Source organism: Rhyacophila brunnea, unplaced genomic scaffold (genome assembly GCF_057557595.1).
Source record: "Rhyacophila brunnea isolate RB1 unplaced genomic scaffold, BYU_Rbru_1.0 scaffold_22, whole genome shotgun sequence".
NCBI classification, from domain to species: Eukaryota; Metazoa; Arthropoda; class Insecta; order Trichoptera; family Rhyacophilidae; genus Rhyacophila; species Rhyacophila brunnea.
The window spans coordinates 34,685,501-34,702,215 of record NW_028232882.1 but is presented as its reverse complement, the minus strand read 5'-3'; the positions used below and the strand labels follow the sequence as shown (position 1 = coordinate 34,702,215).

Genomic DNA, 16,715 nt, shown 5'->3' with positions numbered 1-16,715 from the left:
TAATATTTTTATTGCTTTGTTATGAGAGACGCTGATAATAATAATTATTTTGTGCTTCTTGAGCCCCTTATTACATAGGTGAAGGGTAATGCGCGGGTGGAAGGGGGACTACTTTGTAGAGAGCGCACCGAGCGCCACTTTGGTGGGCTTTATGGCTAAGGGTTAATAAACAATAGCCATGTAATACGATGCAGTACCTAGAGAATATTCTAACTTGATAAACACAAGTGTGGGCATCAGACGGACATTGGACTATGGAGTTATCACCGGATATCACACACACGACGTCAATAAACTAATTAAAATGATATCCCGTCATCTAGTCTAAATACATCCTTGAAGGTAAATCACCTGACAATTACACTTGCGGTCTAGCACCCGTCGCGAGCGGACGTCTCTTCCCGCACTCCGATACCTGCCTACAACCGATACCTGCCTACAGCTGAGACCTTCACATAAATCAAGACACCGCATAGAAAGCAGCCGACAAGAAAATCTTACCTACTTTCACCGCCGCAAGTGACCAGCCATATACCTACCGGCCATCAATAGCGAGTTACCTACTCGCCAGCCGTTCATCACACCTACTTGCCACCACAGCGCAAAAATGTACAGTAGACGACCACCCGCCGACTTCACCATGGAAAAAATCGCTAGCGAGATCGACAAACTCGCTACCTATAAGCCCACCAGACTACGAGACTATTTGACACTACATTTCCTGCTCTTGACGGCCTATCGAGACGAGGCCGCGTCAAACATCCACGCCGCATCGCCCCCCATACCTACCTGGAGGACTAATAACACCAACACAATTTCATCGCACACATGGACCAACAAGAGCAGGACGCACCACCACTACAGACCATCATCTCGCAACCACAGACTTCCAGCACATCCGCCGATCAAAGAGGCAGACCCCGCCAAACACACAGGACACTCAAGCGACCGGATGTCGGTCGTCATCAGGGGCCTATCGATCGGCATACACACGGAGGATATCACCAACGACCTCCTCCGCCAAGGCTTCCCGATCATCAACGTCAGGAGGATGACTCGGGGCAGGAGCCAACATCCGATGCCTCTTGTCCTAGTCAGCCTCCTAGACAACGACAGAGGGAGCCAGATACACAACTTACAATACGCTCTCAACCGCAGGATCAAGGTAGAAATGCCGCGAAGGATCAGCCTCCCGCAGACCGAGCTCCCTGCGCGAAACCACAGACTGGACCACACACCGAACAACCCAGCCATCCCCGACACGCACTCACCAACCGGACCACTCACAGCCAGTGAGCACAAGAAACCACAGTACGCCGACACCCCGGCGCCACCAGCATCACCACAGACCAACAACAACGAAACACAGACGGACGACCTTCCGCCTGACACCCCCGAGACCACATCACTACAAATCGCATCCACCGAAGACACTAACAAGCACAACATAGACGATGCACCGAACACGTCACCAACGCCCATCCAACGCCGAGACACCGACAAGACACCGGAAGCACCGGAACCAGACACAGACATCCCGGAGGCTGACTTGAGCAGCGAAGACGAGGAGAGCATATTCACTCCGACGGGCTCTCCATACAAGTCACCTACCGGAAACCCTATAACATCCCCGGAACCAGACGACATCCCCGTAGCAGACAGGAAAAGCCCAGATGCCGAAGAGACAGAAGAGGACTCGAAAGAATGCCTCGGCGCTATCCTAGAACTAACGAAAAAACACAATCTCGCAATTCAACACGACCCATCACAAGCAGAAGCCCTCACGAATCAATATATGCAGGACGCATACGACTTCACGCAAAAATTCATATCCGACCACAACCTACAAGAACAATACCAACAACAATATGCAAGCATAGCAAATCAGCTTGACATCACGACCAACACCGAACCGAGCACACCGATAAGAAAAAGGAAACCTAGAAGAAGTGCCAGGACCAACCGACGCTAACCAGCCTCAACAATGAAGCCCATGATCTCCGCCCTCACCACAACTGACCAGCAATCAAACGATATACCTACCAATCCGGACCCAGAAACAGACGCTGATCCGGATCCACACGATACAATAACGGATCCAAGAAGAAAGAAAAGTAGAAGACGAGGCCGCGAAGCAAGAAGAAAGAAGCGAACGCGGTGGCTGAATGGATTGTTGAGATCGAGAGTGCCCAGACTTAAAATTAACTTCAAATTGAATCAACAACACTGCCTTGGAGGCAAGCAGCCTCGGGCCCTCCTCTTCAAGAAGGACCACATAGCATCACCACGTAGAAGCAGCCAGAATCTACAACACTTGACCTTGGAGGAAGACAACCTCTCCGGGACCTCTTCAAGAACCCGGAAAAACTATCATCACCACGTAGAAGCATACAATTCCAGTAATACAGATATTTATTACATGATGCAGGGGATGTGGGAGTTCTCGGGTGCCCCGAAACCGTGGAAATATCAAAAGTAAAAAAAAACCTGACAATTACCTTCAAGACAACGGTCTTTAAACGTAACTGCTATGAATACTTCTCAGGAGTTGCACAGAACTCTTTGGTAAGGAGGCGAAGGAAGGATAACACCATCAAACCGCATCAGGTTCCTGTCAACCAAAGCCATCTGATTCCTTTGCCTTTCTCCCTGAGGGACATAACAGTATGGACAAAAGAAACATGTGTCGCCACATATTTCGATGAATAATGTCTCAGCAATATAATTTTTAAATTAACAAAAAACAGATTAACTAGATAGTTAAATTTAATATAATTTCTGTAACAATAGTTATTAACCATAAAATGAGTATGAGTATAGTATGAGTATACGATTACCGCTTTTATTTCTTAAATCAGCATGGTTTTGTTTTGTGTTATTAATTTTATTCAACATTTAAGTAAGTGTAAGTATCAAAATTCTGCGATTTTTTGCACTCCACTCACTGATGTTTCCCCTTAACTCATTTAGTGTTAACACCGCGACTGGCGCGTTTGGAGTACTTGGCCATTATATATAATTAACGTGTTATTTAAATGTGGTAATTAAAAGATCAGCGTTGCTATGTTACTTTATGGGACACAGCCTTTTTTGAATATGTCAGATAATATGTACGTCGTCATTTTCATATTTAAGCTAAGTAAAATGTTATCATTTTTAAAATCGATGTCATTATCAAGTAAATACTTTTTTCTCTTATCTACAGTAATATTATCAATCGCGTAGGTACAGTAACCGAAGGCGACATCACAGGAACGGACGGAATTTTTTATGATCGTAAAGGAAAGGTTAAATAAACAATATTTTTTAAATTAATCATTTAATAAAATATCATTACTTATTTTATCGACATTTTAATAAGATTATTTTTTATATGACTCCATAACCTTTTCGAAATAAAAATTCTTAGCAATACAATAAAGTGATTGTTATTAATTATTAATGTGTTTTTAAGATCACATGAGGTAAAGATTCGCCATTTGCGGTGGTTATCACTGTTTCCAGGAGTCTTCAGCGTGGAGGCTCTTTACATGCCCCCACTATCTTTGGCCGCTTCATCCGAATACGCGTGAAATACGAAGTTAGCCCCCGAAGCCCTTGAATAGTGGGTGTGGCCAACAGGGCCATGTCCGGAAACTTGTACGTATTCAATTCGCTGTATCGCAGTTCACCGTGAAATGTTGTATAGGAAATATAATATTGCCGTATATTAAAGACCGTCCATTCTCTTTGGGTCGTATAGTACCTACTAGAGGTGAGTTGGAAATACTGTCACAAGTTTGTGTACTTAAGTTTCGGATGAAAATACCCATACTAAGTATTTGTTGCCCAATAAACTTGTTTCAAGAAACTTGAAACGTATTAGATGTTCGAATTCGAACGCATTCGCTAATATATGCGCCGTGACTCGCTATTCAGCGCTATTGATATTAAATGCGCGCGAGCGAGATATCATGATACACGTATGTCTAGCCGTGATATTATACTCAACTGTCATTGTTCTCCCTTTCTCCTCTGTTGTAAAGTTGGTATAGTGAAGTACAGAAATGGTCACGTGTTCGTTTTATAGGATACTTTTGAGTTCGCCTTAGGGTTTTAGGTTTGTTTAAGAGTTTTTGGTTTTTGGTTTTAGTTGAGTATGAAACTTTATCGAGTCCAGGAGTTCGACACATGGTATGAGATCTCGCCGACCGCTAGCTAGTTCGTAGTTTTGCCACGTCTGAAATCATCGCTTCGGTGTCGCGACTCGCGTATATTTAGTATGCGACGGGTTTTAATTTTAGTTTTAGTTGAGTAAGACATTTACATCGAATTGACGTCAGTCGCAAGCCGGAATAACGGAGTTCTGATAACGTTAACTGACTACGCGTTTATCTGGTTTCGTCACGTCAAGTTTCTCGATTTTTTAGTGTTATAATTGTAATTTGTAAACATAAACTGAATTCAAATTATATGCGTGATTGTATAAATGGATAACTACTGAAACATGAGTGACTAGCGCCACAGTTCTAGCTGTACCTGTCTCGAAAATGGGACATTTCAAAAAGCCGACGTATTTTTAACGATTCTATTAAAGCTGATATTTCAAATACTAGTAAGTATTTTGGAACAAGTTTAGATACCAAGTATTTTTTTATACTGGTAGTAAGTATACTTAGTCTTCAAAATCGACCAGTTTTCCCACCTCTAGTACCTACTGACAAAATGCACGTCTAAATAAAACACGGTTCTTGTCGGTATACACTTTACAGGAAATCAGCAGCAAACAAATTTTGAAAATAGCAAATAATATACTGGATTATTAAATTTGTTAGGTTGGGTTAGGTTAAGTTTTCATTCTTGAATTCATGAATTTTGCCAAAATCAGCTATGAACATTGAATTAATGTCCATATTGAATCTTATAAAATTGGAGACCGGATACTATAAAGAGTTCCGATAAGAAAGCTCACGGCGAACTGTGTTACGGTGAAATGTTTTACGTACAATTTACATGTAACACAACAAAGCGTCTCCTACCCAATCTCAAATACCGAACATCGAAAGCACACAATAGACTGAGTGTCCGGAAAATTATACGTATCACAGTTCCCCGTGAGTTTTGTATCGGAAACTGAATGCCATATAGCTTTGCGTGTAAATAAAATACTCAATAGAAAGGAAAGAGCGATGAAAATTTTCTTATGTAATCTAATAAAAATGGTAATTACTGTCTCTAATGATCTAAGACCCGTTATTTTTTGTTCCCAGTGCTATGTGGCCATCTCTCTTTAGTGCGGTAGCTCACGGTAAACTGTGTTATGGCGAAATGTAATACCTATGTACCTACGATTCACACGTAGCCCTGAGAACCATGGTAGGGCACACCCGGGATAATATAATGAAATAGGGGTTCTTAATAACCAAGTTCGGTGACATGTAAGCGAAGGAAAACCTATTATCATGCTATTATCATGAGAGTTGAGGAAAAGGATTCTGGAGCGACATCCTCCAGTCATTAAAGACTTGAGACGAAGTCAAGATTGAAACCACGTACGCTATTCATAACTACGGACGTGGGAAAGTCTCTCCTTGGGACGTGACGAGAGCTACTTTGAAGGGTGTTTCACGTTCCTTATGCCAAGGTATAGACGGCATAGTCCCGAAATTGTGTTGAGACATGATTTTCATTGGATAAGAAGCATGTACCTACTGATGATTCCGTTGATGGTTACCAACCTCGAAATAAAATGTTATTTAATTAAGAATACTTTACTTTAGGCATCAAAATGGCTACAGTAAAACATATTAATAATTATAATGAATAATGATAATTATATACTGAACAAGAAAACAAAGAATGCAATAAAAATCCGTCAGTAAAAATAATTAGGTATAATTTAATTAGTATATTAATATTCATAATAAATAATATTTAATGGACGGAAGTTTCATAATATATATACGAGAATATTATTAAACTCTTATTGCATTTTCCGATATATGTTTATTTTAATAGTTACATTTAACATTTTTTGTCACACCAATCGCGTATAGCGAGCGATGTACAATTTATTAATTATGTATTTATAAAGTAATTATTCATAGTGAACTTTACAAATTACAAATTCAAAATGTTCCCATCATGACATTGAAAAAATAAAGAAATAGAATATAAACAGTGAACACAACAATTACAAAGTACCTACTAAATGAAAGTACACCGACAGATTCCTAAAATAGACAGTATTTTATGAATTTATAAAACAAGTGGGATTTATCAATATCCTAAGCGATATGATTGAACCAGTGGCGCACCCAGGGGCCCTGGCACCCCCCAAACATAAAAATTATCAGCCAATAAACTATACCGTAGGCTTAGACAAAATAAAAGCACGGCAAAAAAAATGATTTGTAATTCTCCAGCACCCTAATTAACTAACACTAATGTCGGGTTTTTTTAGAAACCCAATCCCTAATGGAACTGTCAAAAAATTCTCGGTGTCCATTCGAATTCCGGAGTGGTGTAGGTCATGGCTGGGGAGGGCTGACAGGGCTCTAGCCTGGGGGCCCGGCTGTGGGGGGCCCGGCGTGTCGTGTTGACCAGATAAGTGAGATAAATACACATTATAAATTAGCTTTAATAGTAAAAAAAAAGTCGCCTGCAGCGCTATTATACTTCATAGCCATGAACATTTTAAATTATATATTTGTGCAATATATTTTCTGATTATTATATGTCGATACTCGACAGCTCCATTATTAAAGTAGATTTATTAAAAATCGCTAATAATTCACTGTATAAGTACCCTTAATTTGACCTAAAACACAATTTGAAAAACGTTAATGTAGTGTTTCACACTGCCTTTAATCTTGGCGGTAGGTAAGGGGCCAGCCAAATATCCTAGCCTGAGGGCCCGTTTCAGAATGTGGGGGCCATGGTGTAGGTACACCGAGTGCAATAGACAACCGATAAACAGGATAAATAAGACCGATTAACGAGAAATTAGGCTGTGTTGTGTGTCACCAGAAAAAATCGTTTTTGTAGAAAAAAAATACTACACCCGACGGGACGGGAACCTGTATGTGCTGGATTCGCGCCAGTATGTTTTACCAATTAAACTACGGGCGCCTAATTAGTAATTAAGGAATTAATTGATACCTACCTTAATTTAATATACTAAAACCGATAGCCAACCTTATAACGCAGCTCGATAAACATTTCATGTGACAACATAGTTAAAATCGTCGTAATTATCTAAGGCGCCCGTAGTTTAATTGATAAAACATACTGGCGCGAATCCAGTAGATATAGGTTAAGTCGCGTCGGATGTCGTATTTTTTTTTTTTACAAAGACGATTTTTTATAGTGTGTATATGCATGAGATGTTTTCAAATTATGTATATTTGTATAAAATAATTCAGGAAAGTAGTGGATTCCTCTATGAATAACACTATTTACCTTAGGTTTGTGTTTTAGATCTTTCCCATAGCTTGGTTATAAATAAATAATAGAAAACAATTATTTACGTATAGCATGCAAAAATAGTTACTTGATCCATAAATCAATCTTCTTCAATTCTACTGACGCGCTCACATGAATAAATCAGAATTATTCTATGTTTTTTGCATACTAGTATTGGGAAGAACAAAATATTCCCAAGTATTCTTCGTTATTCCGGGTCCCGGAGAAGTAGGTATTGCTGATTCAGTGGCGAAGACTAGATACTAAGTGATCATTCAAAAGTTACCCCGTATTTAATTGACCAGATCTGTAATAATTAGGTGCCTACCATGAATAATGCTAAGTGATTTATTCATCGTTTTTAACAACTTGGAAACGTGCGTATTAGAAAATATTTTTTTTGAGAAAATATCGGTACGGACGTCGAACCCGTATCCACTGGATTCCGACCAATGTACAATTTTACCAATTAAGCCATCTGTATATTATGGTATTCGATGAAATTGGTGACCGACTTTTGTAGTGTTGGAACAAGATACCACCATTACTGACAGATACTTCTTAGCCGGTGTCTGGATCACTTAAAGTTTAGTCTTAACGCACTCGTAATTGCCAAATACTATTAATCAAACTAATTTTTATTTATAAAATTAATCACAATTTAAGAATATAGCAATCCTTGTGGAATATACATAATTTGTAACATCTCAGAAACAAACGCATTTTTTTTTTAAATTATTAGTACCTATGCAGTGGGACTCGAACTTGCATCCATTCGATTCCGGAAAATGTCATTTATCGATTAAGTTATCTATACCATATCAAATCATGACGAAATTAACCATTATAATATCGTCTCTGTTCTGGCAGAAGACACTAATTCGAAAAAATGACATAGAGTTAGTTGTACCAAAATGTTCCTTATTTCAAACTTTACCGTCTGGAAACCTTCTTAATAAATAAACAGCTTTTATTTTAAAGTCATCCTTTTTACGATTACTTAATAAACTCGAATAGACCATTTCAAATATTTTAACAACTTCAAAGTCAAATTACTCAAAACTAGTATTCTCCAGTTAGTATATTCTGCCAGAACAGAGACGATATATACCTACTAGGTACTGAAGTGTTATCAAACAATAATTTATTAAACTCAGTCAAGTACGCATGAGCGGGTGGTGGCGATTTCAGTCAGTATCTGCCGATAATAAAGTGACATTTATGGTTACTCCAATGTTATATTTTCACCAGCAACCAGATGTCCGTCGTCCAGTTGGACCATTATTTAGGTTGGCATCTGATAGGCCTCATTCAGTCAGCAGTCCTAAATCGTCTTACGCCTGTCAATTTTTTATGCAAAAATAAAAATATGTTTTTAATATAATGTAGCACGGAATTTAAATAATTACAAGATAAAAAGAACTTTTTATATACAACGTTTTTAAATTTTCTGTTGAATCATATACACTTGACAATTCTATGTATTATTAAAAACTTTTTATTGTACTTGATAGAAATACTGAATAAATATTATAGAATACAGAAATGTCATTTTGACATTTCATATTGATTTCCATAGTAACGCACGTATATATTAATAATTTAGTTGCTAGGACCCACTTAGCAACCAATAATATTGAGTAGTAAATATTACTTTTAACGATTTTTTTCCGAAACATACAAAACAGAATTAACTGAAAATGAATTCAATTCTGCTTAAAGATGGCCAAAAGTATTAAAATAATGCATAGTCTGATAATATTCTAAAAGTTTCAAATGTTTAGCTAGTCGGGAAGTTAAAAAAATTGTACTGCACAAGAAAAAATCTGTACCGGACAAACAAGAATACGAGCTAAAAAAAACGTGGTAAAAAATAGGAACAATCATTTTTTGCTTCATTTTAAGCGCTTTTTCCACAAAAGAAATTTCCGTTCAGAATCCAGGTCGAGAATTTAGATAAGTATATAAAAAAAGAATATAATATTATTATATCCCTCTAGAATGAAAGTAGAGATTTTTTTTCAGCTTATCTTTAAAAAAAATACGTAAAGTATAAATGATTTGCTACGTACATATCGTCGGTGCGTTTTTTTTTAAATTCCGCAACATTTTCCATACTTAGTCCAGATTGATATTTTACAAAACTTTTGCGTATCGAAAGCGGCACACGTGCCATAGGTTCGCCACCACTATCATATACTCAACACCGAATAGGTACTATTCATACAGCATCAGGTAGATAAATTTCAAAATTGAAACTTTGTAGGAATTGTTTTTTTGTGAATATATTATGGTTTCATAATATAGGAATCGTATAAAAAACCTGCAGAATATTATCTTGATGGGTGATATGATAACATTACTCTGATAATAGTTGGCGTAAATTTACGTCACAATGACAAGATGCCACCCCGGCCACCCCCGTTCCGTTCTGACAAGCCCTCCGCAAGCTACGACCTGCATTCCCGTTCACCTGACAAGATGCGCTCACTACCACTATTCAGTTCTTGCGCAGTTTAATCGTGATACAGGTGCTCTGAGACCAAAATAAGCTCAACGTAACTATAATCTATCAATGAATAATTTAAGGCTATAACGTCCCAATGGAGCCAAAGGCACGATTGTGGTTTTTAAGAAGATTTGATTTAAGAGCCATACTTCAATGAAACGGCAAATAATTCTTAACTATAGGTGCGACGAAATTTCGGACTCGCTGCCAATCGGAGAGCGAAAGTCGAGCTGTGAACACGTCAATTTGTTTTATGATGGCATCGGAGGAATTAATTCTAAAATCGTGTAAAGATGACTAAAAAACGTTACCCATTTACTTGAAAAAGAAAACTTGTCAATGAATATATTATTATTATTACTAATAGAACAATAAACATAACATTAAATGGACGCATGTTGAATTTGTACGACAAATTATATTTCGTTCGGCATGCGTCATTTGTAGCCGCGATCCGCGCATCCGCTCATCGCCTAGCCACGATCTTTTTAGACCATGCCTCAACTGAGGTATTATCTTAGAAATTGACAAATAATGCCAAAGGCCAGAAGCTCTAGAAATGGGCGAAATAATGACCTTATTTTCATGAAGTGTGTAAATACTGAATTAAAATTACTCAAAGGCATTAATGTGGTACAAGTGTGATACATTCGTGTACAAAATAAACAAACGACGTTCTACAAGAGCCCGACTCACTAATATTATTAAATAAATCAAAATAATTGTAAGGCTCATAAGAATCCGAGGATAATGTAATGAATTTCTAAAAATGTTTTAACTTTTATCTCAGTATAATTTTGCACATTGGTGACTTTAGCATGATTATGACGATATTTTTTCCGACCATGTTCTTTCCTAATAGGATCATATGGGCCTCCACAGAGTACAGGTTTGTATTAACAGATTTTGTTTTTACGAGAAATGGATGTCAGGATGCTCAACCTATTAGGTCCATGCCCTGACTTACACACAAATTGAAAAACAATATGTGTACTTGCCAGACCCAGGATTCGAACCTGGGACCCACGGCGTTATAGTCCGACGCTTAAGCCGCGCGGCCACCGTGGGCGATATGACGATATATGACGACATGACGATATCCTAGTTGCAAAATTAAATGTTATCTACTGACGACCATAACCAACAGTCATCAAAATATGCACGATTAAAGTAATTCCTGTATTTTTATTATTTTTGTGCAGGGACAAATATTCATTAGAATGTTTTCTTTTAGAGTGCAAGCTTGGAGTTTTTAAATATTTTTTGTAGCTCTACTATTATAATTATTACAATAAAACGCGTTTAAAAAACGTACCTACTTACTTAATGAATTTTCAGACAACATGGTAGGTACTAACGATTAAAATGTGATGATATTTTGTCTGCTTAAGGGCCCACATGCCCAACGAAGGTGGAGTTTTATGGTATTTTCAAAGCATTAGCCTGAACATACTGTTTTTTATTATATTTTATTATATTTTATTATTATATTAATTTTGAAGCCTTATTATCCGTTATATTTATTTTAAACATTTGATGACTGCATAAAGTATTTTTATTACATAAAATAGTATTCTTTTAAACCTCTCGGTCTAATGTTTTAGAATATAGTCATATTTCAGTACATCCATGTGCAGTGGTGTTAAGATTTTTTAGATTTATTAATTTTTAAACGCATTTATAAAACCATTATTAAATATTATGTCGACATTATTATAGTGAAATATTTACGATAAAAAATTATATTGATAATCTCTGTGATCCCAAATTTGACAAGAATTAGGCATTTTATTATTCAAAAAATGTTCACGATTAACACATTTGAAGATAATTCTAAATATACTAAATATGCTATGTCTTTGACCATTCAAGTGTGATAAAACATCCTACGAATAATGATTGTTTTATAATAATTATTGACCAAAGAATAAGGTAGTACTTTAATTAAATATGCCATTTCTATTGGCATTACCTAGTGGTAAAGCTACAACATACGGCCGTAGCCATAAATTGACAAACGATAAATGAAGTAGGGAGTAAGATCATGTTAACGCGCGTGTTTGAACATGTACATAACCGAATAAAAAATAGTTTTTTTAAGACCTTATTCTTAGGTCAATAATTATTATAAAACAATCATTATTCGTTGGATGTTTATCACTGTCGGAATTTATGGTTTTTATTTTACTTTTTGTCGGTGGGAGAGGTGACGCTCAAAATCAGTCAGTGCCTTGGGCCTGCACGTATATAAACGTACTCCTATTAATACATAATAAAAGCCGCTGAAACGTGATAAACTCTCAATGAATATCTGTTTATTGAACCCTCGGCAATCATTCAGCAAGCCTTCAATGCAGCCGCTGTATTGTTTGCGATAAAAACTTGGAGACTCGAACTAAAAAGCGGAAACCCCTTTTCCGAAGACTGTACAAATAATGGCGATGGCGCGCGTCCAACCACTCCTGCGGAATACTAATGCGATAACCAGAACAAGGAATGTAGTATTAACTTTGTTTTAAAATGTTTTTTATTAAGGGGGGAAAACGGGTACGCCACTGATTGGCCTTTTAAGGAATATTCATTGAATCGGTGTGGTAATAATTTCCGAGGAGAGAACACCGTTCAGCAATTTCCATTTGACGGACGACTGTCAGATATATTATCGTGTTGTTATTCTACAATAATATAAAAAACCCTTGACGCGTGCGATGGGTGGTAATTTTAAAAACTTTAACCACTCTGGGTTGACATAGAAACTATTTCTTGAAGATAGTCCAATGTTTTGCAAAGATAATTCGTGAATGTATAATCTTCGTGGATACAGGAACTCGTGGCCGGAATATTGTACGTCAGTGGCGATTATCAATATTTTAATTGCCTATTTACGTATTTAAATAATAATTTTATATTTTACAAACAATATAATTCGCCAACTACATCTGCCTGTAGGTAGGTAGGCACTATAAATTATTATTGATTGTCGACTTGGTCAACCAGACGAAACGTAGCAATTCCACTAAGTAATACGTAACGAGATAGGTATAATATAATACAAACACAATCTTACAAAGCCAAAGGCTTCAATTCAAGTACGTTGATACATTTCACGCATACAACAGATAATAGATATAAACGATTACACACATGGCACCCACATTCTGAAGCGGGCCCTCATGCCACGATGTTTTTCGGGTCCCCTACCTATCGCTAAGGTTAAGAGCATGCTCTACAGCGTTTCCCAAAAGATATTCTGCGGAACCCAAAGGTTTCGCATGGTAAAATTATGAGTAGGTACTCCATGTATTCAGTGTTATTTTCACAGAAAAGCTCAGTTCCCTGGTTATTTTAGTAATTTTTCTTATTTTTATAATCCACTTGAGTTATTGAGTTGTCGACACTCCTTTTATGGTACCTAAGTAACACAAGACCTCTCGCTGATTGGAAATATAGCCATTTTATTAGAGCCAAGAAATATACTAAAAATAATTACACGTTATCATTTAAATCAATCATTATAATAAAATCATTAAATTGCATTGCACAACCACATACGTTGATATTGGTTAAGGAAAATAGCGCCGCAGGCGACTCTTTCACTTTTAGAGCAAATTCGTGATGCGTTTTATTTCACTTCGCTGGTCGAGGCGTCTCGCCGGGCCCTCCTCAAGCCCGGGCCCCAGCCTCCCCAGTCAGCCCCCCACAAGGGGGCCATGATTACACACATATTAAAAAACACACACAATTTTCAAAACCTGTGGCTTTACATATTATGTAAGTCTAACATATTTTTTATTATATTACATTCATAATTTTTTTCGCAGCTGGCTTTGATTCGAAACGGTTCCTTCGACTAAGTGCTGGATTACCAAAACAGTTGAATTTTCTAGCCCGAGCTAGCACCGTATTTGTGCATTACTTTCTTATATCTATTTCAGTGCTTGTTGTCATCATTTTTATGAAATTAATAAGTACTTATCTCTAATAAAACGGTAAAATATAATATGTTTGTTCAGTAAAATACTGAAGATGAACAAAATTCAAGTCTTGTAAATATGGCTGTCCTAGGACTTTCCTTCATTTACCTACCACACCATACATACCTTCAACAGGCACTCGTCGCCACTGTTGTAAGTATGCATTTGGCCGTATATTATTGAAATCAAATCCATGTCTAAAAAAATAACAGTCTGCCAATGACTCGTCTTCTGATGTAAACGTTTGGTTTTAAACTCAGCCGTATTCATTTAAAATAAACAATACAAGCATAAAATCGAATATAACTAGATTAAATAATTATTTAATATAATATATATTAATTAAAAATATACTTAGTACGTTTTGTAAGTAAATAAAATAATTAGAAGATAAAAAGAACTTTTTATATAAAACGTTTTTAAATTTTCTGTTGAATCATATAAACTTGATAATTCTATGTATTAATAATTTAGGACAAATAAGGCAATTGTGAACAACTCATTTTTTTGCTATTTTGCAACAAACAATCAAATATAGAATACTAAAATGTCATTTTGATTTCCATAGTAACGCACGTATATATTAATAATTTAGTTGTTCGGACCACCCCTTAGCAACGAATAATAGTGGATTGGATTACGGATTTCTTCCGAAATAATTTTTCTTACAAAACAGAATTAATTTTTGTTGTAACCTCTGACTAAATAGGTAGGTAATGGAGTTTTTACCTACTTTATTGTATTGATTTACTATATAAGGTAGAGTTAAGGGTGTTCGTTGTCAGTGTGTGTTTGCCTTTGGTGAGTGTACACGACGCCTGAAGATGCCGAAAGGCGAAACCCGGGTCGCAAAAAACGACTTACATGGAATAGTACAGAGCTTGAATCCATTAGAATTTAAAACAGAATTAGCTGAAAATGAATTCAATTCTACTTAAAGATGCCTAAAAGTATATTAAAAGAATGAATTGGCATCGTGTTCTGATATATTCTAAAAGTTTCAAATGTTTAGCTAGTTGGGAAGTTAGTTAAAAATCGATTGCAAGATTTGTACTGGATAAACAACCACCGGACAAACAAGAATACGAGCTAAGAAAAGCGTGGTAAAATACTACATTATTTGATCCAAATTGACACATGCAAAAAAGTGGTAGTAGGTATTATGTAGGCACATATTAATCGGTAAAAAAATGAAAATTAACCACAATTCAAATGACCGTCGAAGAGTGTACTTTTTTATCTGAATTTCCATCAATTACCTCCTTCTAATAAGCACTATTCTTCACTACTAAAAAGCAGTACCTATCTCTTGGTTTAATCGCAAATAATTCCATCATTTTCGTTATAGCTTCCCTTCTCGAAATCTCTCAGTGCCTATCATTTCTGTATGAATTGAACATATTATATATATTATATATATCAGTAAGTACAATATCGACAGGTGTGCACCTGAGGATGGGTAAATGTACTTGCCTCTGTACCTACCTAAATGTTGGCAGACCGCCTGGCAAAACCTGCAGGATTACCTACCATTATCAAATGTTGGCACGAGACGTAAACTGATATACTTAATATGACTTATCTTTCATCATTAAGTTTTCGATATACTTGACATTGGTACTCTAAACAGTTTCTACTATGATTTATGACTAACTGTGTTACTGGGGATTGCATTAATATAAGTGCACTGGTTACAAAGTTGAGTTAAGGGGGATCATATTATATACTAACAGAGAACCTAACGGAAAATTACCCAGTTTGCAATTTGAGATTTTTTTTGATAATTTACAATTTCAACTGTATGAAATATGAAATCTTATTTAGGTATGGTCCCAATATTTAAGCTTGATTTGATATAAATAAAAAGGATTTCAAGTTATACCTACACATTTATATTTTTTATAAAAATCGATATTTTTTAAAATATATATAAAAAATATTAAAACTAGGTATGAAGTAGTCAAAAATCTAAACGGCGAAAATTTGAAAACTTAATAAACTAAATTTTAATAATAAATATAACCAAGCCATGTAGCAAATATGTGACAAATTCACATTTTTTACAATTTTAAGTTTATCTTTGACTTAAAAAAAATCCTTTTAATGTTTTAGATATATATTAGTTATTAATTAATACAGTTGAAGTTGTAAATTATCAAAAAAAAATCTCAAATTGCAACTTTCGTATTTTTCCGCTAGGTTCTCTGTTGGCATATATGATCCCCCTTAATTGACTTCAAAGTTCTGAATTTTCACCCGACAATTGGACCGTGCAACTGCTGCGCCTGCGCAATAGAACGATATTAGCGGACCTGCCGTTAAAAAAACGAACTACCTATTTTCATGACCTGTCAAATAGTATCATAAAAGTGGGGCCACACCGGCAACAAGTCGCGCGACAACTCGTTAAATTTTACGATAATTATCATAATAGCTTAAGAAATTTTACGATAATTATCATGCTTATCGTAAAATTTAACGAGTTGTCGCGCGACTTGTTTTCGGTGTGGCCCCACTTTTAAATTACAACATCGCCTCTCGCTTACTCTTGAATAATAAGATTGGCGAGACAGTGAGCACTTTTACGTGTAAACAGTTATTATCGCGATAGTTTAGTAGTAGTTTAAAATACACACTATCGGTGCAAATAAATCCGTGCGTGTGTACGGGCGCTATATAGCTTGATATCCAAAAACTTTTTGATTTTTTGAAGAAATAGCCTAAATATACGAAAGTGAAACGGAAAACGGTTACTAAGGCCAATATTTTTTTTTTTTTTTTGGATTTAT

General features: G+C 36.3%; 2 protein-coding genes across 2 annotated transcripts in view; both read left to right on the top strand.

Moving 5' to 3' along the window:
• Positions 1 to 16,715, top strand: part of stet (rhomboid serine protease stem cell tumor) — a 531,037-nt gene that overhangs the window by 155,212 nt on the left and 359,110 nt on the right. The window lies entirely within an intron of this gene.
• Positions 608 to 2,471, top strand: LOC147070490 (uncharacterized). The gene is made up of 2 exons (XM_085949878.1): positions 608 to 2,185; positions 2,327 to 2,471. Exon 1 carries the CDS (start codon positions 608 to 610, stop codon positions 1,970 to 1,972), a length of 1,365 nt encoding a protein of 454 aa, XP_085806004.1. The 3' UTR covers positions 1,973 to 2,185; positions 2,327 to 2,471.